The 23983-nt window shown below is 36.2% G+C and overlaps 1 protein-coding gene across 1 annotated transcript in view; it reads left to right on the plus strand.

The window, feature by feature from the left end:
- AUH (AU RNA binding methylglutaconyl-CoA hydratase) overlaps nucleotides 1–23983 on the plus strand; it is a 254386-nt gene that overhangs the window by 224665 nt on the left and 5738 nt on the right. The window contains exons 7-9 of the mRNA XM_036739162.1: nucleotides 12619–12806; nucleotides 18198–18248; nucleotides 23927–23974. Coding sequence (XP_036595057.1) covers nucleotides 12619–12806; nucleotides 18198–18248; nucleotides 23927–23974 — 287 coding nt within the window. The remainder of the gene's footprint in view (nucleotides 1–12618; nucleotides 12807–18197; nucleotides 18249–23926; nucleotides 23975–23983) is intronic.

Here is a 23983-nt window from a genome sequence, read left to right on the forward strand (position 1 = left end):
CATCTGAATCTTAGTCTAGATCCTTTTTGGGTAGAATAATTTTTAACACATTTTAATTTCTCCCTAACTTTCTGTCATCATGGATCAGTGAAGAATTGTCAGGGCCAGCTCAGCTCCACTGCTCTCAAATCTCCAGTCTTTCCTGGTGCCAGCTTTGATCTGATCTCTCTCCAAAGGATTGTGATTAGTACATGATCGTATTTATTTACTTCTATATTTGTTAATGTAATATCTTTACTTAAAGCATTAAAAACCTTGAGTGCCATACTTGGCATCTAAGAAGTCCTTAATCAGTGCTTATGGTTTGACTGATCAACTTCTCAGACTAGCCTGAGAGGAGGACACAGAAGGAAGGGAAGAAGAAAGGAACAAGCATTTATCAACTGCCTACTATATACCAGGTGCTCTTCTTTATAAATCTTATCTTATTTGATCTTCATAGACAACCTGGTAAGATAGGTACTATTAGGCTGGATTTGAATTCAGGTATTCCTGTTTCCAGAGCCATCACTGTCTCCATTAGCCACCCTAATTAGACTCTAAGAGAAGAGAAAAATCAAAAAATAGAAAATCTAAGTTCTACTAGGTTAAAAAAATATGTAATTGCTGACTACCTATTTCATACTGAGGTGATAGTTTCTATCTATTTAATTTGACTTATGGTTAGAAATTGATAGTAAGCACATAGTCCTGCACAAGCCTTATAGTTTGTTCCATAGTCCTGAACTATGTAGTTTCTTCCTTGTTTCAAGAATCTCCTGAATTTTCAGCCACCCATCTAAAATGTGATAGAAACATGGACATGAGATAGATATCTGTAGGAGACATTTGGAAGCCAATGCTTATTTTTTACCAACTTTCTACATTAAGAGATGATGAATTTAGGTGGTGATAATAGGGAGAATCAATTCAGCAAATTAAATAAAGAAAGTGTGGGATATACAGCTAGCTAGTCTCCTACACATATTTAAGACCAATCCCTGACTTCCTGCTCATACTAAAAATTGAATTGTCCTTATACTATGGATCAATCTTAGGACCCTTCCCTAATATCATCAGCCCCCTCACTTGATCTGCTAGGCAGCTAGATGGCACACTGGGCCTGTAGTCCGTAAGATCTGAGTCCAGAACTGACCTCAGACACTTACTAGCTTTGTGACTCTGGGTAAGTTACTTAAATTTTAGCCTCAGTTTACTCATCTGTAAAATAGGGATAATAAACAGCACTTACCTCACAAGGTTGTTTTGAGGATCAAATGAGATAATATTTGCAAAAAGTGCTTAGCACAGTGTCTGAGACACTTAATCAATGCTTACTCTCTTCCCTTGATCAGGAATCAGAGCACATTTATCCTCAAGGATATATAGCATGTAACCAAATTAAAATTTTTTAGTATCTCAGATTACTTTTTTAAACATAGAAAGGCAGCTTGCTATAAGGAATAGACACCTAACTATATAGGTCAGAAAGACTGGCCACATTCTCACTCTGTGACTCTGGGCTTAACATCTTTTAACCTCTCATTGCCCCAGGTAACCCTCTATGATTATATAAATTGTAGAGCAGTTTGTGATCCGAATTGCTATGGTGGGTTTCTTCACTGCACTAATGAAATCACAGATCCAGACATCAAAAAAAAATCTCCTTCAGAACCTTGTACAATGTTCTAAATTTTGCAGGCTTTTAATAAATGTAGGAATTGACATTTTTGAGATATATTTACACATTGCCAAAAATCTGAAAAATGCATAGAAAACTGAAAGTTACCCAGTTTTCTTTTGAGAGACGGAGGGGGAAGAGGCGTGATATGACAGATATGAATGTTTGAAAAACTTTTGAATGAGTAGAATGTTAGACCTACAGTCATAATATCTGGTTTTGAGTTCAAACTCTACCACTGATTAGCTCTGTGAACATGGAAGAATCACTTAATCTCTCTAAGACACGGTTCCCTCATCTTTGAAATGTAGATAATACTTGAAATATGGGCTATTTTTATTATTAGACATAGCCACAGACAATCCTTTACTACAAGCATTAATCTGTAACTTCAAGATTTTTTTTTGAGTAAAATATTATCACACTGTTTTTGCTACAGTATTAAATCTAAACAAAGTTTTTGAATTGTGAATAGTGATAGCTTTATTTCCTTTTTTGGTAGCGTATGATAATAGAGAATATTTTTCTCATCTTACCTCTCCTTTTTCCTCTTCTTATATGAATATAATTACTTTTTTTATTATTAAATCCTCTATTGGTATAGAATTCACATCCTGGTCAATACAATTAATTTGTTCAACAAAAATACCACTTGGGATGGGGTTGGAGCCAAGATGGCAGGTTAAAAGCAGGGACCTGCTTGAGCTCTCTCCTAAACCCCTCAAAATACCTGTAAAAATGACTCTAAACAAATTCTAGAGATTTCCAGCCCAAGACAATCTGGAAGGCTGAGAGGCTGAGAGGAAGGTTCTATTGTACCGAGCTCAAAGGGGAGAGTGGCCCAGCATGGGCCATGCTGGCACAGATGGGGCTGGAACAGGCCTCAGGGCACTGAATCACTGGCAGCTGTGGCTTTTTCCAGACTCCTCAATCCACAAGTGAGAAAGACAGCTTCAAAAGACAATGGGAAAGGTGTTTCATCTGGGTGAGAGAGGAGCGTGGCCTGGCCCCAGCCCCAGGGCAGCGGTAGCAATTGCTGCAGCAGTGACTGTGTCTGGAGTTCTTGACCAGATGTTGGGGGAATTGAGCAATTGATCTGGGTCTTAGTCCTGGGGTGGGGAGGAGCACAAGTGTGACGAAACTTGTGGCGGGAGTGGAAAGGTAATTCTCCTCACAGTTCCAAGGCAGAAAAGAGTGCTTGTGGTTGCCCACAGACCAAATCACAGGCCAGGAGAGGAGTAAACACCTCTCCTTTGATCATACCACCTTGGAAGAAGTGAAAATTTACAGGTCCCTAGAAATATCTCTGAAAATAGCGGCACAAAACCCCTGAACCTTGAAGCAGTACACCTTCTACTTAACAAAGAGCTCAAAAGTCAGGTAATTAGCTGGGAAAATGAACAAATGGGGAAAAATCAGACTATAGAATCTTACTTTCTGGGTGAAAAGGTATTTTCTTACATCTTTGGTGATGAGGAAGATCAAAGCATACAACCAGAGGAAGATAACAAAGTCAAAACTCCTATATCCAAAGCCTCCAAGAAAAACATGAATGGGTTGCAGGCCATGGAAGAGCTCAAAAAGGAGTTTGAAAATCAAGTAAGAGAAGTAGAGGGAAAATTGGGAAGAGAAATGAGAGGGATGCAAGAAAATCATGAAAAGTCAACTGCTTGTTAAAGGAGACCCAAAAAAGTGCTGAAGAAAATAATACTTTAAAAATAGACCAACCCAAATGGTAAAAGAGGTCCAAGAAGCTAATAAGGAGAACAATGTCTTAAAAAGCAGAATTGTCCAAATGGAAAAGGAGGTCCAAAAATTCACTGAAGAAAATAATTCTGTAAAAATTAGAATGGAGGAAATGGAAGCTAATAACTTTATGAGAAATCAAGAAATTATAAAGCAGAACCAAAGGAATGAAAAAATAGAAGACAACGTGAAATATCTCATTGGAAAAACCACTGACCTGGAAAATAGACCTAGGAGAGATAATTTTAAAATTATTGGACTCCTTGACAGCCATGATCAAAAAAAGAGCCTAGGCATCATCTTTCAAGAAATTATCAAGGAAGACTGCCATGATATTCTAGAAACAGAGGGTAAAATAGAAATGGAAAGAATCCACCAATCACCTCCTGAAAGAGATCCCAAAAGGAAAACTAGAAATATTGTAGCCAAATTCCAGAGTTCCCAAGTGTAACAACAATGTTGCTAGCAGCTGCTGTGGAGGTAAAAGACTAACAACAAGACCAACAACAAGAGCACACAGAAGGGCTGCTAGCACAGGTTCTTTGATCTGTTTTTCTAAGGAAAGCAAATTTAAGGGGTTTACAATCTTACTTTAATTAAAACATACATAAATCGTTCACTTAGTTCAGAGGAAAAAGCCAGTACCCTGAACTTCAGAGAATATACAAACAGAAATTGCAAGCAGAAATTATACAAACAGAGCAAATAAACACAAATCAACAAACTGGGCTTCTAGCTGTCTGACCAAGATATTACACAAATAGTTACCTGAAAGAGAAGCACCAACATCTTGGTTTCAAAGGGAAGGGGGAATCGGCTCCTTAATGGCTACCCAGAGGCTTGTCTGGTCAAATAACACCACACTCTTCCAGAAAGTGATCCCCAAACAAAATGCTAACCTCAGAGTATATATACACTTCTTCAGGGACAGAGCCCTTCATACCTCTCTAAGGTGTCACATCTCTTGAGGGTTTCACACCTCTTGTGACCTAACTAGAAAAAGGGTGTGGGCCTTCATACAAAGGCAAGACTAAATCAAAGGCACTTGATTGCCTTAGTGCTGAGAAGCATGCCAAAACAAAAGACAACAAAAAGTCCCACTGTGTTTGCCATTACACCAGGTCAAGAAGAAAATATTACAAGCAGCCGGAAAAAAATAACTCCGGTATTGTGGAAACACAATCAGGATAAGACAAAATTTAGCAGCTTCTATACTAAGGGATCAAAGGGCTTGGAATATGATATTCTGGAGGTCAGAAGAGCTAGGATTAAAACAAAGAATCACCTACCCAGAAAAACTGAGTATAATACTTTAGGGGAAACAAAGGACATTCAGTGAAATAGAGGACTTCTAAGCATTCTTGTTGAAAAGCTCAGAGCTGAATAGAAAATTTGACTTTCCCTTTGACCCAGCAATACCACTTCTAGGGTTGTATCCCAAACAGATCACACAAGTGGGAAAAGGACCCATATGTACAAAAATATTTATAGCAGCTCTTTTTGTGGTAGCTAAGAATTGGAAATCAAAGGGATGCCCATCAATTGGGGAATGGCTGAACAAGCTGTGGTATATGAAGGTAATGGAATACTATTGTGCTATAGGAAACGGGGATGATATGGACTTCATAACAACCTGGAAAAACCTACATGACATAATGCTGAGTGAGCAGAGCAGAGCCAGGAGTACATTATACACAACCATAGATATATGGATTCTGTGAGGACTCACCCTGATAGACTTTGCTCTTCTCAGCAACGCAATGTGCAAAGACAACTCCAAAGGACTCACGATGGAGAATGCTATCTACTCCCAGAGAAAGAACTATGAAGTATGAATGCAGATTGAGGCACACTTCATGCTTGCCTTTTTCTCCCCCCCTTTTTTCTCTCTTTTGTATTTGTTTTTGGATTGTGGTTTGTTTTTTTTTGGTTCTGTTTCTTCTTTCTCATGATTCATTCCATTGGTCATAATTCTTCTCCACAACTTGACTAGTGTGTAAATTAATTCAATGCGAAGTTAAACGTGGAAATTATATGGGATTCCGTGCTGTCTTGCGGGGGGGAGGGAGGGAAGAAAATCTGGAACTCAAAATTATGTAGAACCGTGTGCTGCAAGCTAAAAATAAAAAGAAAAAAGAAAAAGAAAAAAATTTAAAAAAAGAAAATTTGACTTTCAAATACAAGAATCAAGAGAAAAATGGAAAGGTAAACAGGAAAGAGAATCCATAAGTGAGTTAATATAGTTTAACTGTTTACATTCCTACATGGAAAAATGATATTTGTAACTCATGAGATGTTTCTCAGTATTAGAGTAGTTGGAGGGAATATATGTGTGTATATATGTATGTGTGTGTATACACACAAACAATACATATACATATATATATACATGTATATATGTATGCATATACATATGTGTGTGTGTGTAAACAGAGGGCACAGGGTGGTGAGCTGAATATGAAGGGATAATACCTAAAAAATAAAATTAAATGTTGAGAGAAATGTATTGGGAGAAAGAGAAAGGGAGAGGTAGAATATAGTAAATCATCTCACATAAAAGAGGCAAGAAAGAGATTTTACAGTGGAGGGGAAGAGGGGGAAAGTGAGAGGGAATAAATGAGCCTTACTCTCATCAGATTTGGCTTAAGGAGTGAATAACATAAACACTCAATTGGTTATGGAAATCTGTCTTACCCTACAGGAAAGCAGAGGGGAAGGCAATAAGAAAGGGACAGTAGATTGGGGGAAGGGGTAGTCAGAAGCAAACACTATTGTGGAGGGAGAGGTCAAAGGAGAGAATAGAATAAATGGAGGGTGGGACTGGACAGAGGGAAATATAGTTAGTCTTTCACAACATGACTGTTATGGAAGTGTTTTTTGACTACACATGTATAACCTATATTGAATTGCTTTCTTTCTTAATGAGGGTGGGTAGGGAGGGAGAAAGTGAGAGAATGTAGAACTCAAAGCTTTAAAAATGAATGTTAAAAATTGTTTTTACATGCACTGGAAAATAAGATATACAGGCAATGGGGTATAGAAATCTCTCTTGCCCTACAGTAAAATAGAAGGGAAGGGGATAAGAGATGGGAGAGGGTGGCAATAGAAGGGAGAGCAGATTGGATTAAGGGGTAATCAGAATGCACACTGTCCTGGGGTGGAAGGAGGGGAGACATAGGGAGAAAATTTGGAATTCAAAATCTTGTGGATGTGAAGGTCGAAAACTGAAAATAAATAAATTTAATTTTTTTTTTAAAAAATACCACTTAGAATCAAGAGCCCTCTATTCTGATTACATCTTTGTGACTATGGACAAGTCACTTAACACCACTAAAAAACAGTAAAGCACTGGAGCCTGTTTATAGAACATTTATTTTAGCATTTGTTAAAAACAAAATTGGGATTTTTAAAAAATTCCACACATTAATCATACTTTCAAAGTTAAACACAGGCATAGCCCAGGTAGCATTGCCCAAACAACTTTATTTCACAATAATGCTATTAATAACCTATAGCCTAACTCAAGCTAATATCACAGAAATGGAGCTATGATTTTTCAGATGAGGAAGTCAGATGTCAGAGTGGTTTAGTGACTTGCTAATAGTAGGACTGATGGAACATGGCAACTCACTGTTTATATGGGGTAATGAGTCAAGGTTGACTCAGCTTTTCAAACCTTGGATACTGGAAGGGTGGTGGAGGGGGAATTAATGCATGACATTTTGTTCATAGATGTGCACTCAGTGCATCCTCCGAGACTGAGATGCAACAAAGTATGAATCAGTTCTCTGCTGCTTGTGTTAATTTTGGCCTAATGGTTGACACCAAGAAAATACAGGTTCTCACCATCTAGTACATGGAACCATTGTGTATACCAAATGGAGAGATTTGAATTGCCATGGATATGTTCACTTACCCTGGCAGTATACTTTCCAAGGATGTACACATAGATGATGAAGTTGATGCACATATTGCCAGAGCTAGCTTGCTGTTTGTGAAGCTCCAAAGAAAAATGTAGGAGAGAAGAGGTAGGCTGCCTACCAAACTGAAGGTCTACAGAGCCATTGTATTGACCTGATTGTTTTATGCCTGTGAAACCTGGACAGTATAACAGTCATGCCAGGAAACTGAATTGCTTCTATTTGAATTGTCTTAGGAAGATTCTGAATATCATCTGACGAGATAGGGTACCAGATATTGAGGTCATTTCTTGAGTTGAACTGCTAGGCATTCAAACCCTCCTGCAGAGATCTCAACTCCAAAGGGCTGGCTGTGTTGTTTGACTGCCAAAAGTATATTTGCCTAAAAGACTGTTTTATGGAGTACTCTTACAAGGCAAGCACTCACACAGAGGTTGGAAGAAGTGACACAAGGATACTCTCAAGTTCTCTTTGAAGAACTTTGGAATTGATTATATAACATGGGAGTCACTGGTAAAAGACTGTGCAGAAAGGCATGCCCACGTCAAAGAAAGCTCTGTGCTCTATGAGCGAAGGAGAACTGCAGTAACTCAAAAGAAACATGAGATGTGCAGATTTAGACATCTCCACTCCAAGTGTGGACTGTTTGTGCCCAACCTGTACTAGAGCCTTCTGAGCCCCTATTGGTCTAATTAGCAACTGTCAGACACACTGTACCTTGACTCCAACATAGTTATGTCATTTTGGTCCTCTTTGAGAACAAAGGACAACAACCAACCAATGTTTTTGGTTTTTTTTTTTTTTGGTTTGGTTTGGTTTGGTTTTTCCATATTGCTACCTTATAAAACAAGAAAAAATCGCTATGCAGCTCTGATCTATTTATCAGGAATGCATGGAAGTCCTCTATTTCAGTCCTTTATTTCCCGCCATACTGTTTTGCTGGGTAAGTTATTTTTATTGTAAGTTATACCTTTTGCTTCCTGGAATATCCTTTTCCAAGTTCTCTGATATGATCTGGTGTCTACTAAGGCTTGTGTGATCTTCACTGTGGCTCCTCAGTATTTGAATTCTTTCAGACATTTTGTGGTATTTTTCTTTCACCTGGGAGCTCTTGATGCAATAATATTCTAGGGAGTGTCATTTTGGGTTTTTTTTTCACAAATGACCAGTGTACTCTGTATTTCTACTTTGCCCTCTGCTTGTAAAACATCTGAGCAATTTCCTTTGAAGATGTCTTGACATATGATGTCTAGGCTCTTTTCTGATCAGCAGCTTTCAGGTAGTCCAGTGATTCTTAAGTTATTTCCCCATTGACCTGTTTTCCAGATCTATTATTTTTCCTATAGGCGGAACAACGTTACTTTCAGCTACTGTGGCTGTGTAAGGCCAGCAACAAGACCAACAGCACCAGCACACAGGAGGGCCACTGGCACAGGTTCTTTGATCTGCTATTCTAAGAAAAGCAACTTTAAGGGGTTTACAGTCTAACTTTAATTAAACATACATATGTCATTCACTTAGTTCAGCATCCTGAACTTCAGAGCAAATATAAACAGAAATTACAAAGAGAGAAAATATAAACAGAGTAAATAATACAAACTTTAACAGACAGGCTTCCAGCTGTCTGACCAAAACTATATGTACATAGTTACCAGAGAGAGATATACCAAGATCTGGGTTTTCAAAGCTGGGGAGGCTCCTTAACAGCTACCCAGAGTCTTCACACCAACACTCTTCCAATGAGTGAGCCCCAAACAAAATGCTAACCTCAGCATGTGTATATGCATAAATATATGTGTGTGTGTGTGTGTGTAAGTATATCTATATCTATCTATATATCTATATCTATATCTATCTATATCTATCTATCTATATATCTATATCTATATATATAGATATATAGATATACTTCTTCAGGGTCAGAGGGCTTCACAACCATGCAATTCATACCCATGTGACCTAGGCCTTCCCATGACTTAAGCAGGTCACCAAAGACTCCCGATTCAATCAAAGACTGTTGATTGAAACAAAGGCAAGACTCAAGGGCACTTGATTGACTTAGTGCTGAGAAGCACTCCGAAACAAAAGACAACAAAAAATCCCACTTTACTTGCCATTACAATAGAATACCCATCATTTTCTTCTATTTTTTCAATTTGTTTTCATATTTCTCATTGTCTCATAGAGTTATTATCTTCAATTCTGTACATGTTCATTTGCAGGAAGACTGTTGCTTCAGTAAAGTTTCGTTCATTCCAAGTTGTTAATCTTTCCAGATCTTTTGTTGTCCATAGCTCTCATTTTCCATTTTCCCCTCTACCACTCTTATTTGATTTTTTTAAATAATTTTTTGACTTACAAAAACAACTCATGCTTCATTCCCCAAAGAATTCTAGTTGTTCCTGTACCTGAACTATGCTTTTCTTTGAAGCTTTGCTTACAGAGGGTTTGCTTTGTTTTGGAGTCATAATTGCTTCTCAGTTTGTGTCTTGAGTGTCCATGGCACCATAATAGCTTTATATAGTGGAATTTTTTATTTATTTAATATTTTGCTTGCTCGTTCTTCTTTGGCCTTTATGTTAGGGCTGGGCTCTATATACTTCTGGAGAGAGTCTCTGAGCTGAGTTGTTATCCTCAGGTCCTCCTGCTTTCTTGGCATTTTGAGTGTTGCATTATTCCAGAATCTCAAGGACAGCTTAGGTTGGTGATCTCCAAGCTTTCAGTGCTCCACAAAGTGTTCTGTTCCAAGGAAAAGTCTGGTCACTCCTTTCCTAGTCTGAGCTCTGCAATTTCTAGATTTATGTTTGGGTCTGCATAATGCTTCTGTTGGCTTGCCTTAGTTGGAAGTTCTGGTAAACTGATGCTGAATTTAGCCTCTCTCAGCCATCTGGAAAGCTCTGCATTTTCAAAGTGACAAAACTATTGGCTCCCCTTTGGTCTGGAATTCCTTTCGTGGATATTCCCTTGCAGGCTTCATCCTAGACTGAAAGCTATAACTGAAAACCTACTAAACTCCAGGTGTCAAAGCTACATAGCCATTGTTTGTTTCTGAACTTATTCCAACTCAGTACATAACCTGCAAATACTCTTTATGCTGGAATGCCACCCCAAAGTACAAGACTCCTCTTTTATATGCTCATGAGCCATGTTTGGGTAATGAATGACAGAATTGCTGGATGACACCCATTCCTGCATCCTTCTCAAGGTCAGGGTCCCCCATTGGACCTTGTCTCGCCCTGATGCAAAATCTCAGTCCTCTTTCACTTGCTGCCACCTGAAATTCTCCACATGAGCAGTCCAAAGACTGTCTCCCTATGTGCTGCCCTAAGCTAGAAATATGACTAGGATTTTTTTTTCCTAATCAGGATTTCTTCTGGCATATTTTCTAGATCCCTATGGAATAGTTGTTTTGGAGAACTTCTACTGTACTTCTCCTACTCTGCTATCTTAGCTCTGCCCCAACCAACTAGATTTTAATTGTAATTTTTAGTTACTTATCATACCACTCTAAAATATCACCTAGTGCATCATTTTTCTGAACTGCTGCTATCTTTCAAAACAAACTTTATTATATACCTTCAACTTCTACTTGGATTTTCACTTTAAAATGAAGTTGGGTATATATAACAATTTTTATATTCATATATAAATGAATACACATACACATATATGAAATGAATACATATATGTGTAAATGAATATAACAATGTACTAGTATTATACATTATTTTATTTTATCTATGTGCATGATATAAAAATGAATATAATATGCATACACAAATGTAAATATATAGAACATATTACATGCATGTTTCTACCAATTGTTTATTAAATTTATAGTACTACAAAAGTTTTTTTTCCTCTAAGTTTCAGTGAAATAAAACTTTCTTCAACTGAATATCATTGAGGCATGTTGAACTTTCCTTGCAATAAGCATTCTGTTCAGATTCCTAAAAAAGTGAAGTATATGGGATAGAAAATGATCATTTGCTGATTATAACAGAAATTGAAAAGGATATTAAATTTAAAAAGAAAAAGTAAAACCCAGTATCTTAGATCTGAACTGCCAGAAAAAAAGAAGGGCAAAGGAGTAGCAACACATCACTTCACTATAGTGTTCATACTTATCACTTTCTTTACAACCTTCTTTATTCAGGGCAGGGGAGGAGGGAAGGAGTAGAGAGTGTAATAGCAGAACAGCTTATTGGCACAGTGGATAGAGCTCTGACCTGGAATCACTATTGCCTGAATTCAAAATCCACCCTCAAACATTTACTAGCTCTTTGGCCCTGGACAAATCTCTGCTCTAGTTCCTCAGCTATAAAATGAGTATCATAATAGCATCCACTTCATAGGGTTGTTTCAAAGGATCTCATAATATTTGTAAAGCACTTACCACAATGTCTTGCATGTAAGTGCTTAATAATAACTATTTAATACATGTTTGTGCCTCTCCCCTTCTTTGAGAGAGAGAAAATGTGATCATAGGACATAAGTCCTAAATCATAAGTCATTAATGTTAATAGAATAAAATCACCTATAAATTGAAGAGAGGGGCTGAATGGATTAGAAAGATGAATCAATAATATTTTATTTACAAGAGATTCATATGTCAACTAAGATGCTTTAAGTAATTCCAGAAAAACAGAGGTGTCAATAATGGTTTCAAATAAGGCAAGAGTAAAAAAGTTCATGATTAAAAAAGATAGGGAAATTACATTATGCTTTAAGGTATCACCTATAATGAAATAACATCAATGAAAAAATACTATATATTTGTGTGTATATACCAAATGGCACAGAATTTAAATACCTAAACAAAAATGTTTACTGAACTACAGAGAGAAACAGGCAGCACAGTAATTGTTGAGGAAATTAAGGTGTTTTTTTTTCAGATTTAGACAAATACAAAAAAATAAAAACAAAGAAAGAAGTTAAACATCTGAATAGAATTTTTGAAAAGTTCGTTATAATTAACCTGTTGCCTAATGAATGGGAATCATAAAAAGTATACATATTTCTCACCTTTGTATGGATTTTCTACCAAACTCAACCATCATGTGTTGACTAGTTTTGTAATACTTTTTTTTTCTCTTTAAAAGAAAATTCCTGTTCAGGAAGGACAATTATCTTAGTAGTAGAGATGGAAGGGACATTTTGGAGATGAAGGAGAGCTAGAAATAAAAAATATCAATGAAAATTTTATATTAAAACTTGGGGCTCTCTGATGTTACATTTAAAAGCTTGTGTTAAATTATTGCTTGCATTTTTTCTGCTTTGTTCATGTTACAGGAGGAACACAAAGATTACCTCGTGTCATTGGCATGGCTCTGGCAAAGGAAATGATCTTCTCTGCTCGTGTATTAGATGGCCAGGAAGCAAAATCAATAGGACTGATCAGCCATGTTTTAGAACAAAATGAAACAGGGGATGCTGCCTACAGAAAGGCATTAGCCCTAGCAAGAGAATTTTTACCTCAGGTATTTCTGATTATAGTCTTTTATCCTGTTGTTGCTTTATAGTAGATTGATAAAATGGCTAATAGTAAGCAAATGTACTGAAAATGTGACCTGCCTAAAAGAAAAATTCTTTTAAGTTGTGAAATAGGTGATGTGCTAATCTAACAAAAAAAAATCCATTTCTTTCTATTTTGGCTTTGTATCTTACTCTTTCATTTTTTCCCCTCATTATTCAATATATGTACCTTATACTTTCCTTTAACACATTGTTCTCATCTTTATAAACAGAAGCAATGATTTTAGTAAGATTTAAAATAAAACTTGACTTGAGAGCTTATATTAAGTAGGTTAATATCTTGTTCTACCCATAATAAATTTCATTAATTCTTTAATTGGTTCTTGGAGTTTTGTCAGCATAATATTCCAAATATTAATATTAAATTCATATACATTTTCAGTGTTCAGTTTTAAAAGTAGCTGCACATATCTGTGTTTTACTTATTATAGTATATGACTCTATTGATACAAAGTCACTATTTGGCACACTCTCTAAAATGACCCCTCTCTTCTATGTTTACAGAAACTATAATTGGTTCAAAATCTGACACTAAATAGCATTTAGTGCAAGGATTTGGCACAGTCCATTAAATGATTTTTCTTCACTCTTTCTGGGGCTTTACTCCTGCATTTATCCGCTTACATACTTGTTTTGCTCCTATTCATAGAAATCTTCAAAGCTTTTCTACCAACTAATAAATAAAGTCTCTATCTTAGATCGGTATACAAAGCTCTCCGTAATTAATCCCAACCTCCTTTTCTAACTTTTTCTTACTACTTCTCCTCACATATATTTTGGCTATAGCAAAAATTCACTAATTAGCTATTCTCCATATATTCTACCTGCATTCCCACATCCATATTTTCTCTTAATGCTTTTTCCTTCACCTTGAGTAACAATAACTGATGATAATATGTAATACTTTAAATTTTCAAAGTATTTTTATTAAATTATTTCTTTTGAGCCTCAACAACCCTGCAAGGCAGAAAAGTTTTTGTGGAGGGACTGACAGTGTAAGTACCTGATCTGAGTGAAGAAACATACTGCCTCTATGTGTCTACTCACTCAGTCAACAAACATTTATTAAGTGCTTATTATGTGCTAGACTCTATGCTAAGCCCTGGGAATACAAACACAAGCAGAAAGACAGCCCCTGCCCTCAAGGAGATTACATTATAATGTAAAACAATATAAAAGAGAGTCACAAGGTAAGGAGAGATATAAAGATATCCATCTTGGAAGCATGGTTGAAAGTACTGTGGCAATAAGTCAGCAGTGCAGCCAGATAGAAATGAAGACTTCTTTGTCCTAGCTGTCCTCAAACTGGAGATTATGGCAGGAAACATCCAATAAGAAGAGGCATCCTCAAAGGAAGAAAGTACTTCAAGTGAAAGCAGTAGTCCAGGAATGAAGTTAGCTTCCAGAGTAAAGAGGTTTCTATGTCATGATAGAGAAAAATCTGTGGAAATTAGCAATGTGGACTGGAGAGGGTTGTCATAAACAGTTACTTGGGGCAGAGATTAATGATTCCTTGTCCAGAGTCTCACAACCCCATGGGTCAGAAGCAGGATTGAGCCCCTAGTGTTAATGACTCTGAGGCTGGTTGTCCAGCCTCTATGCCAGCCTGTTTCTTTAGCTAAGTACTACTACAATACTATTACCCCATTTTACAGATGAAGAAATAGACCAAGAAAGGCCAAACTTGTGGCCACATAGATAGTGAATGTCAGAAGTAGGATTTTAATCCATATCTTTAGTACTCCAAGTCCAACATTCTACACACTATGCCATGCTGCTTCATCTAATGGACTGCCCTCAACTCTGTCTTATCCTCTTAAAAATACTGTCTGTCCCCTAATGGCCCAACTTAAATGTTACATCCTCTATGAAGCTTTCCTGTAAAGTTCTATAAACCTTGGGCCACTACAATCACATACTTTTTTTGTAGTTAACTTGTATACGTACCTATTCTCCCTTAGTGTATTATAAATTACTTGAGTTCAAGGGACATCTCCTCTTCATACTGTCAATGAGGATGCCAAAAGTCAGGTACAGAGTATTTTTATACACAGTTTGTAGAAGTGGGGAAAGTAGGCATATGAATTAGTAGTTATATGGCTCTGTGTGTGTATGTGTGTCTTTTTTGTAACATTAAGGTGGTTTTTCCCAGGTACTAGCATCATCTGATCTTTCAGATATCTTTATAATCAATTCACCTCCACAAGAAATATCTTTAAATTATACTTGATCTAGTTCAGCTTTTTCTTCCCATCTGTTTTCTTATTGGCATTCTTACTTCCTCATACCGCATAAAAGAAACTGATATTAAAATCTAAATATGTTAGTTCCATTGTCTTTTGTGACGATAAACTTTGTTATAAAAATCCTTATAGATTTGTTTCACATTTCATCTGTGTCCTTCCAGTTTAATCTAAGAATTAGATTGGACCCTCAGTATAACTTTTTGTTTCTCTGAACTTTCTGCAAAGTTGTTTTTCCTCTTCATTACTGCTTGCTATCTGTAAGACTATTTTGTTCATAATCTTCACATACAAAATTTCAGAGTTGGAAATAAATTCATTGGTCATAAAGAATCCTTTTTACAACATACCTGACAAGTGGTCTTCTAGCCTTTGCTCAAAGACTTTCAGTGAAGGGGAAACTCACCACTTCATTGAAGCAACCTATTCAATTTTTGAATATTTCTAATTGTTTTTGAAAGGAAGTTTAAGGAAAAAATTTAAGGAAGTTTTTTTTTTCCTTAGAGGAAGCCTAACAATTTTCCTCCATAAGATTTTACAAATGAGTTCATTGTCTAAACTCTTGTTGCCTTTTTTTTTCCATGTTGGCTGGAAGAGACAGCTTCTAGAACAATTTGCTTTCCTCATAATGGCCACCAATTTACATCAGTTGAATTCTTTAAGAAGTGATGACAGTCCTTATTGATGTCCATTCTTTAATACATTTCACTTTTTTGGCATCAACAGCTTGTTAAACAGATCCGTTTGGAGTTGCCTTTACTGCATACCTTTTCTTCTCATTTCATTTTTCTCATTTGGAATTGATTTTTATATTTGCTCTAGAAGGTCAATGATCTAATGTAGAAGGGCAGCTGACTTTAAAATGATGCTCACACCGGTAATTAGTCATTTACTACTTATTAAGATACAAGTTATTTCATTTTTATAATGTTCTTTGGTGCTCATCAATTTCTGTCACTCTTCACTCTCAAGTTTTTCTTAGAATTTCTCCATATCTGTATTTTCTTCAGTAAATGTTAACACTTAAGCTGCAGTTATCTTCATGGTAGCTTTCTTTCACCTATGTTTGTCATGAGCCCTGCATACAAGATAACTGAATTTGCCATAAAATGACATTTCTTGTTGCCTTTGGTTGCATGATAAAACGTAGTATGCCAGTTCCTTTTTTTTCTTCTCTAAGAAAGCCTGGAAGATATCTTTCCTTTTAGCTTCCTTGTGAATACTGGTTTCATTTATATTGAAAATGTCAAAGTTTGTATGATTTGGTGTCTCCTGTAATACATTCATTTGTTGATCACTGAAGAAATTTTTAGAAATTCCCGTATTTAGAAATAAGATGAGTTAATATTGATAGACAATCCAAAGACTATATGATTCCTAGAATCATTTGTCCCCGTTTTTTGTTTTGTTTTGTTTTGGGTTTTTGTTACTTTAGAATTACAACTGCAGAAGGTAGAGGAGTGCTTTCATATTTAGGCTGTTTTGTAGTTTTCTTTGTGTGCTGAGTTGCCTTGTAAGACTTATTGTTCCAGGGAAAATTTTTTAAAAAGACTTTGAAAAATTTATAAATTTATAAAGATTGTATTTATGAGTGTTACTAAATGAAATTTGAGATGAGAACCTTTAGTTTATTCTTGATGATTATTCTTTTAAATAATAGAAAAATCTTTTTAAATATGGTATTCATCTATTTCATTTCTTTATTGGCTGAGCCCAAAGTGTCTAAAATTCTCAGTTTACACCTGAGAAGAGAGAAGAATATATATTCTAATATATAAGCAAGTTAGCTTATAATGGAAGTTAAATCAGGCATGATTTCAAAGCAGATTTTTAAAAAGCTTTTACATTTTATACAAAAATATTTTACCATAAATATTTTGAAAGTTATGACAGTGAAGTAAGAAAGGGATGATGAAAGGAAATAAAGATTATTTTCCTTTAGTTTTGTACTAAAATAAAAATAGATAATTATTAAATCATTCCTGAAAAAATGATTTAGCTAATATACTTAGCACGTATCTCTCTTAAACCAGAAATCCCATTCATAAGAAAACCTAAGAGATATCAACACAAGTTGTAGCCAACTTGTAGCTACAATCAAGAATCTGATTTTGCAGGTGTGGGAATTCCCTCCGTCTAATGCAGAATAGTACCTCATCTCTGAATTGTTAGGTAAGTCTCAGACAACAGAATGAAATTCAGAGAGATCAAGAGACTTGCCCATTACCTCACTAGCAATTGTCAGAGGTGGAATTTGAATATAGGTCACGTTCTTCCCAAAGCTGCTTCTCATTCAAATGGTACTGCGTCAGAAAATTATCTTTGAAACAAATTGTTTTAGATATTTGATGTTTGAGGAGAATCTAATTGGCATGACTTCTAATAATGACTTCACAGGAACTTATAGAAGAAGGCCTTCTTTTCCAGTGAATTCTTTAGAAGTGTTCGCAAAAGATTAAGTAGATCACAAGTTACTTGATCATTCATAAAAAATCTTTAACCCATTAGAAAAAAAAAACACACACACGCACAGTTTCCTCCTGGGTAAATTCTATTTACATGGTAGTAAGCAAATTAGACTTCCTTAAAAAATATAGTAATACTTGGAGTGCTATAACAGAACATCCCCAGCCAGTCTCCATTTTTTACTCTCAGGACACTGTGCGGTGATAGTATTTATTTTATTAATATATCTAACTTGGAATTCATGCTAGGAGAGGAAAAATGCCAAATAAAAGTGAGCTATTACTGTTATGGTGAAATATGCCTAAATTCCATCTTTTCAACCTCCTTTCTAAGTTTTTATTGGAACAAGTTTTTTTTAAATTTAATATAACAATAACATTACAGCTAAATAATTGTAACCATTAACATCAAAATGCCTAGGTTTGGATCTAAATGTATTTTTTATTAGATCCTTGTGCATATTTATAATTAAAGAAATCTACAATCTACTTATAGCACTTCAAAGGTATTATTGTTGTGTATGATTCAAATTTGATTAAAAGGAGTTCTGCATTATACTAGGTATGCAAAGATTGATTTACATAAATATACATCCAAAAATCTCTTTTTCTTCCTTGTGAATTTTAGGGGCCTGTAGCAATGAGAGTGGCAAAACTAGCCATCAATCAAGGCATGGAGGTAAGTTCATTGGAACCTTTGTTGTTGGGGGAAAGGATTTAATTAGCATTTAAAATAGCATGTTTTTTAAGATCCATAAGTTATTTATAGCTTTTGAAATTATATCTGGTTGCAAAATTCAAGTCAAATATAACAGATAGTGTTGATTCTGAGATATAAAAACTATAGCACACATCCTTCTTTTTTGTTAAATGCTATTAAACCAGAAAAGTGAATAACACGATCTATTAGACATAATCACCATGATTATATTAGGCAGTTTAGTGTAATCTTTTCTTGGGAAATAATATTCTGTAAAGGCTGTGGGGAGGAGTCATTTAAATGTTTGGAAAGTGCCTTTTGTGTTCAAATGAAATGTAAAAGAATAAAGAAAACAAATACCACTTAATACAGTGGCTTGCTATTTAAAAAATATGTGACTGTTCTTTTTGTAGCTCTGTTTTTGATTTTATTCTTCTGAGGTTGTGGTTGGTACTGATTTTTAATTTGGTAGTAACAAACCTCAATAATCATACTCAACACAGTGATATCTCCTTCCTTACCCCTACTACTTATTGCTTTCCCTCATTTCCTTCAAGACTGCACTCAAATCCCACCTTTTGCTGGTGGCCTTTACTTGTGTTACCCACTCTCAAGTTTCTAGGGCCTTTCCTTCTAAAATTGCCTTCCATCTTCCCTCTCTCTCTCTCTCTCTCTCCCCCCCCCCCCAAAATATTTCCATGTTGTCTTTTTCTTGGTATGCTCCTTGATAGATCAAGACTGTTTTGCATAGCATAATTCTAGTTCGCATAGTAAACATTTAATGAATTTATCCTCTAGAGACTGTGGGATGACCCATGGACATGAGAGAGTGAGAAGATGGATTGCATTCCCAATTTTCTCACAAATAGCCTCAACACCCCCTTTACCTATTATTACCCATACTACCCAGTTCTTTCCTTTCCTATCTATGCTGACTTCCATCACTGTGTAGATTCCCAGCCTCTCCACTTTTGCATCAGGCCCCAGCCCCTCGGAGTAGGTATAACCTAATCGGTACTCAGGAACCCACAGCAGCCACCTTTAAGAAAATTCATTTATTCCAGCAAACTCAAACCCTGGCCCCAGAAGCTATGATAGTTACCCCTTGGATAACTCTAGGTTTCTAGGTAGTGGCCAGTGAGCAGTAGGATAGAGTAAGGCATGTTATAGATCTCATCTTTTTTCACAAACCCACCCCTCTTTTGAAAATCCTTATTTCTATCAAGACTACCACCAATCTTGCAGGTTCTCAACATCCGTCTTACCCTCTATTCTTCCCTCCCACTGACTTCACATATTCACTGACTTGCCAGTATCTTATTATTTCTTTCTCTTAGGTCTCTCATCTCTTTCTATTCACACAGACTCCATCGTAATTGAGGCGCTCTCATCACCTCTCTTCTAGATTGGGGCTGTCCAACCTTACGTTTTTATTGAAACAATAGACAGTATATTTTGATTTGCAATTTTAGTGAGAGCTCTGCATAGCTGGCTTCCTTTACTAAAGCATTTATGTAAATTTCTATGCTCCTAGGCATCCGCGTAAATCACACTTGGGGCTTAATGCGGCCTTTAGGCTGCATGTTGGACAGCCCTGTTCTAGATTATTGCAGTAGTCTTCTAATCTCCCTATTTCAAGTTTCTCCCTACTCCAATTCATCCTTCCAGCAGCCACAAAAGGGAGATTTCCTGAAGTGAAGATCTGACCATGTTGCTTATTCTATTGATTCTAGATTACGTATAAACTCCTCTGTTTGTCATTTAAAGACCTTCACAGCCTGAGCCCAGTGTATCTTTCCAACCTTATTATACATTGCTCTGCTTCATGCACTCTACATTTCCGCTAAACTGACCCTCTTATTATTCTTGACCCCCTTATTATTCCTCACATGTGACAGTCCTTTTCCATACTCTATGCCTTTACATTAGCTATCCCCATACCTTCAACTCTGCCCTTTAGAATCCTTAGTTTCCTTCAAGAATCGACTTAAGAGTCATGTTCTAAGGGAAGCTACTCCCTGTGCCCCTAGCTCCTAGTGTTTTCCCTCCCAAAATTATCTTGTATTTATTTTGTGTGTATGTATACCCACATATTTATGTACATGTTGATGCACCTAACAGAATGCAAGTTCCTTGAGGGAAGGGACTCATTCATTGGTTTTTAAAACCGTGGATTTAGAATTGGAAGGGATCTTAGAGATCATCAACCATCTCATTTTGCAGATTAGGATTCTAATGCTGGAGAGGTTAAATGACTTGCCCAGGATCATAGAGCTAGTAAGTATCTTAATGTGAACCAAAAGAATGAAAAAATTGAAGACAATATGAAATATCTCATTGGAAAAACCACTGACATGGAAAATAGATCCAGTAGAGATAATCTAAAGATTATTAGACTACCTAAAAGCCATGATAAAAAAAAAGAGCCTAGACATCATCTTTCAAGAAATTATCAAGGAAAAGTGCCGTGATATTCTAGAACCAGAGGGGAAAATAGAAATGGAAAGAATCCACCAATCACCTCTTGAGAAAGATCCCAAAAGGAAAACTCCTAGAAATACTGTAGCCAAGTTCCAGATTTCCCAGGTCGAGGAGAAAATATTGCAAGCAGCTAGAAAGAAACAATTCAAGTATTGTGGAAATTAAGGAGTAAGAGAGGAATATATTGGGAGAAGTAGAAAGGGGGAGATAGAATGGGGTAAATTATCTCACATAAAAGAGACTGTTACAATGGAGGGGAAGTGGGGAGAGGTGAACGGGAATGAGTGAACCTTATTCTCATTGGATTTGGCTTAAGGAGGGAATAACATACACACTCAGTTGGGTAGCTTACCCTACAGGAAAATAGGAGGGAAGGGGATAAGGGGAAGGGGAGATGATAGAAGAGAGGACAGATTGGAGGAGGTGGTAGTCAGAAGCAAACACTTTTGAAAAGGGACTGGGTCAAAGGATATATAATAAATGGAGGGTGGGATAGGATGGAGGAAAATACAGTTAGTCTTTCACAATATGACTATTATGGAAATGTTTTGCATAACTACATATGTATAACCTATATTGAATTGCTTGCCTTCTCAATGAGTGTGGGTGGGGAGGGAAGAAGAGAGAGAATCTGGAACTCAAAGTTTCAAAAACAAATGCTAAAAATTGTTACTACCTGCAACTGGGAAATAAAATATACAGGCAGTGGGGTATAGAAATCTATCTTGCCCTACACTAAAGTAATGATGTATATCATATGTAAACAACTGAACTCAAAAAAAAAAGATCAAAAAGAGATAATTGGACTACCTGAAAATAATGAAGAAGAAAAAAATCCAGGAGCCTAGATATCAAGATATAATGATCAAGAAATCATGAAAAAAATTGCTCAATTATTTACCAATAAAACTGATGAATAAAATGGAGGAATATTTATAAAAACAAAATACCCAAATTAAAGACAAAATGGAGTGTTTCAGTAATCCAGCCTAGACAAATTAAAGACAAAGTGGCGAATTTAAATAATCCAGTCCAAACCAAAATTACTAATTTTTGAAGGTGGTATGATAGCTTAGGTAATGTTGTGGATTAACTTAAAATTAATGGAAACAATAAATTCAGCAAAGTAGCAGGATATAGAATAATTCCATATGTATCATTGGTATTTCTGTATATTACCAACAAAACTCAACAGGAAGCAGTAGGAAGAGAAATTGTATTTAAAATAACTATAAAATATCTAAAACATTTAAGAGTCTATCTAACAGCATAGACAGAAACTTTATAAATAAAAGAACAAAACACTCTTTACATAAATATAGACCTTGCTAGTTGGAGGAATAGTAATTGTTTGCTGGTTGGCCAAGCCAGTATAATAAAGAGGGTAATATCATTTAAATCACTATACTTATGCAGTGCTATACATTTCAAACTCCAAAAAGTTCACTTTGTAGAATTTTCTTTAAAAAAAATAACAAAAGAAAGGAAAAAAAATTCATCTAGAGGAACAAAAGATTAAGAATCCCAAGGGAAATTGAGTACAAAGGAAGAGGACATAGGACCATACTAAAAACTGATAATCATCAAAATAGTTTGGAACTGATTAAAAATTTTGATTTTTGCTCTACAAAACAGAGTAGGTACACAACACACTGAAACAAATCAGCTTAGTATCCTGGTGTTCAATAAACCCAAAGGCCATAGCCACAGCAATAAAGACTCATTATTATTTGACAAAAATTACTGGGGAAACAGAACAGCATTCTGGCAAAAATTAGCTTTAGCCCTACACCTAACACCATATAACAAGATTGTTGTTGTTTGTCTTTCATTCTCAAGAGGACCATGACATCAGAGAGGTGATGCCATGACATGCAAATGAATTGGATTTAAGTGAGAGAGGGCTGTGCAAAGTCACCAGCCTCACTTTCTCCTCCAGAGCCATCTGCATCCAGTGGCAAGTACAGATCAGGGTGATTAGAGATGGCCCTTGATGCAGTGGGAGACCTTGGCCTTTTTAAGCTAAGATCTTTAAGAGGTCTCAGTTTGACTGAGGCAATGCCTATTCAGTGATTAAGGCTAGGTAAGAAATGAGGCAAACAATGGCCTCTTTTACCTAGTCAAAAAAAAATCAATCTGGGAGGGGAAGACCCTCAGATTTTCTGGCCAAAACAGAAATAGTTTGCAATCCAGTCTCCTACCACATCCAGGGCCGTTTCTAGTCTTCCTGATCTGTGTCTTGCCACTAGACCCAGATGGCTCTGGAGAAGAAAGTGAGGCTGGTGACTTTGCACAGCCCTCCCTCCCTTAAATCCAAATCCACTTGCATGTCACAGCATCACCTCCCTGATGTCATGGTCTGCTTCAAGAATGAAGAATATTGCAAGATAAGCTCCAAATGGACACATGTCTTAAATATTAAAAGCCACATCTTAAATAAAAGGAGTAAATGAAGGTGATGTGATGTAAAACTGCCTTTTGGATCTATGAATAGAGGAACAATGCATGACCACACCAGGGAGAGAATCACAGAATATAAAATGGAAGTTTTGGCTGTGTAAGTTTTTCCCCCTATATAGAAAGCCAACAAGTTAAGGTTAGAAGAAAAACATTTAACTGGGAAAGTTTCTCCAACAAAAGTTTCATACATGCACATACACACACATGTACATACATACATGTATACATATACATAAATGCATATGTATATATGACTGTGGAATATTTTTAAATATTTATAGCCAAAAGAGCTATTTGCCCTAGCACAGTATATCCCCCTGAGAGATGGCCACAAGGGTCTTGGTCAGGTATCTTCCAACTCTCTCAAAGTAACCATTTCCACTTGTGTCAGCATAAGGCAATTTCTAACTCCTTCTGCCAGTCCTATGTCCCAGCTGAGATGCGGAGCACCTCCAGTGCAAAGAAAAACCAACTTTCCCTTTGATAAGAGGTTTTTCCATCCTCCTCCTTGTCCCTTAAAGGGAGAGAAAAAGAAAAGTTGGTGAAGCACAAGACTTCTTTCTTCTGCTTTGTAAGTTGGACTTGAATCCCCAGCTCTACTTTTTTCTTGCCTAATCTCTAGCCTTTGAAGAGATGAGGTTAAAATAATTGGGTTATAGTATATGTATCATATGAGTTATTTCTTTCTAAAATAAATAATATCTTTTTTTCCCCAGGTGGACTTAATCACAGGTTTAGCAATAGAAGAAGCCTGTTATGCTCAGGTAATTTTT

This window comes from Trichosurus vulpecula, chromosome 9 (assembly GCF_011100635.1).
Source record: "Trichosurus vulpecula isolate mTriVul1 chromosome 9, mTriVul1.pri, whole genome shotgun sequence".
Classification (NCBI taxonomy): Eukaryota; Metazoa; Chordata; class Mammalia; order Diprotodontia; family Phalangeridae; genus Trichosurus; species Trichosurus vulpecula.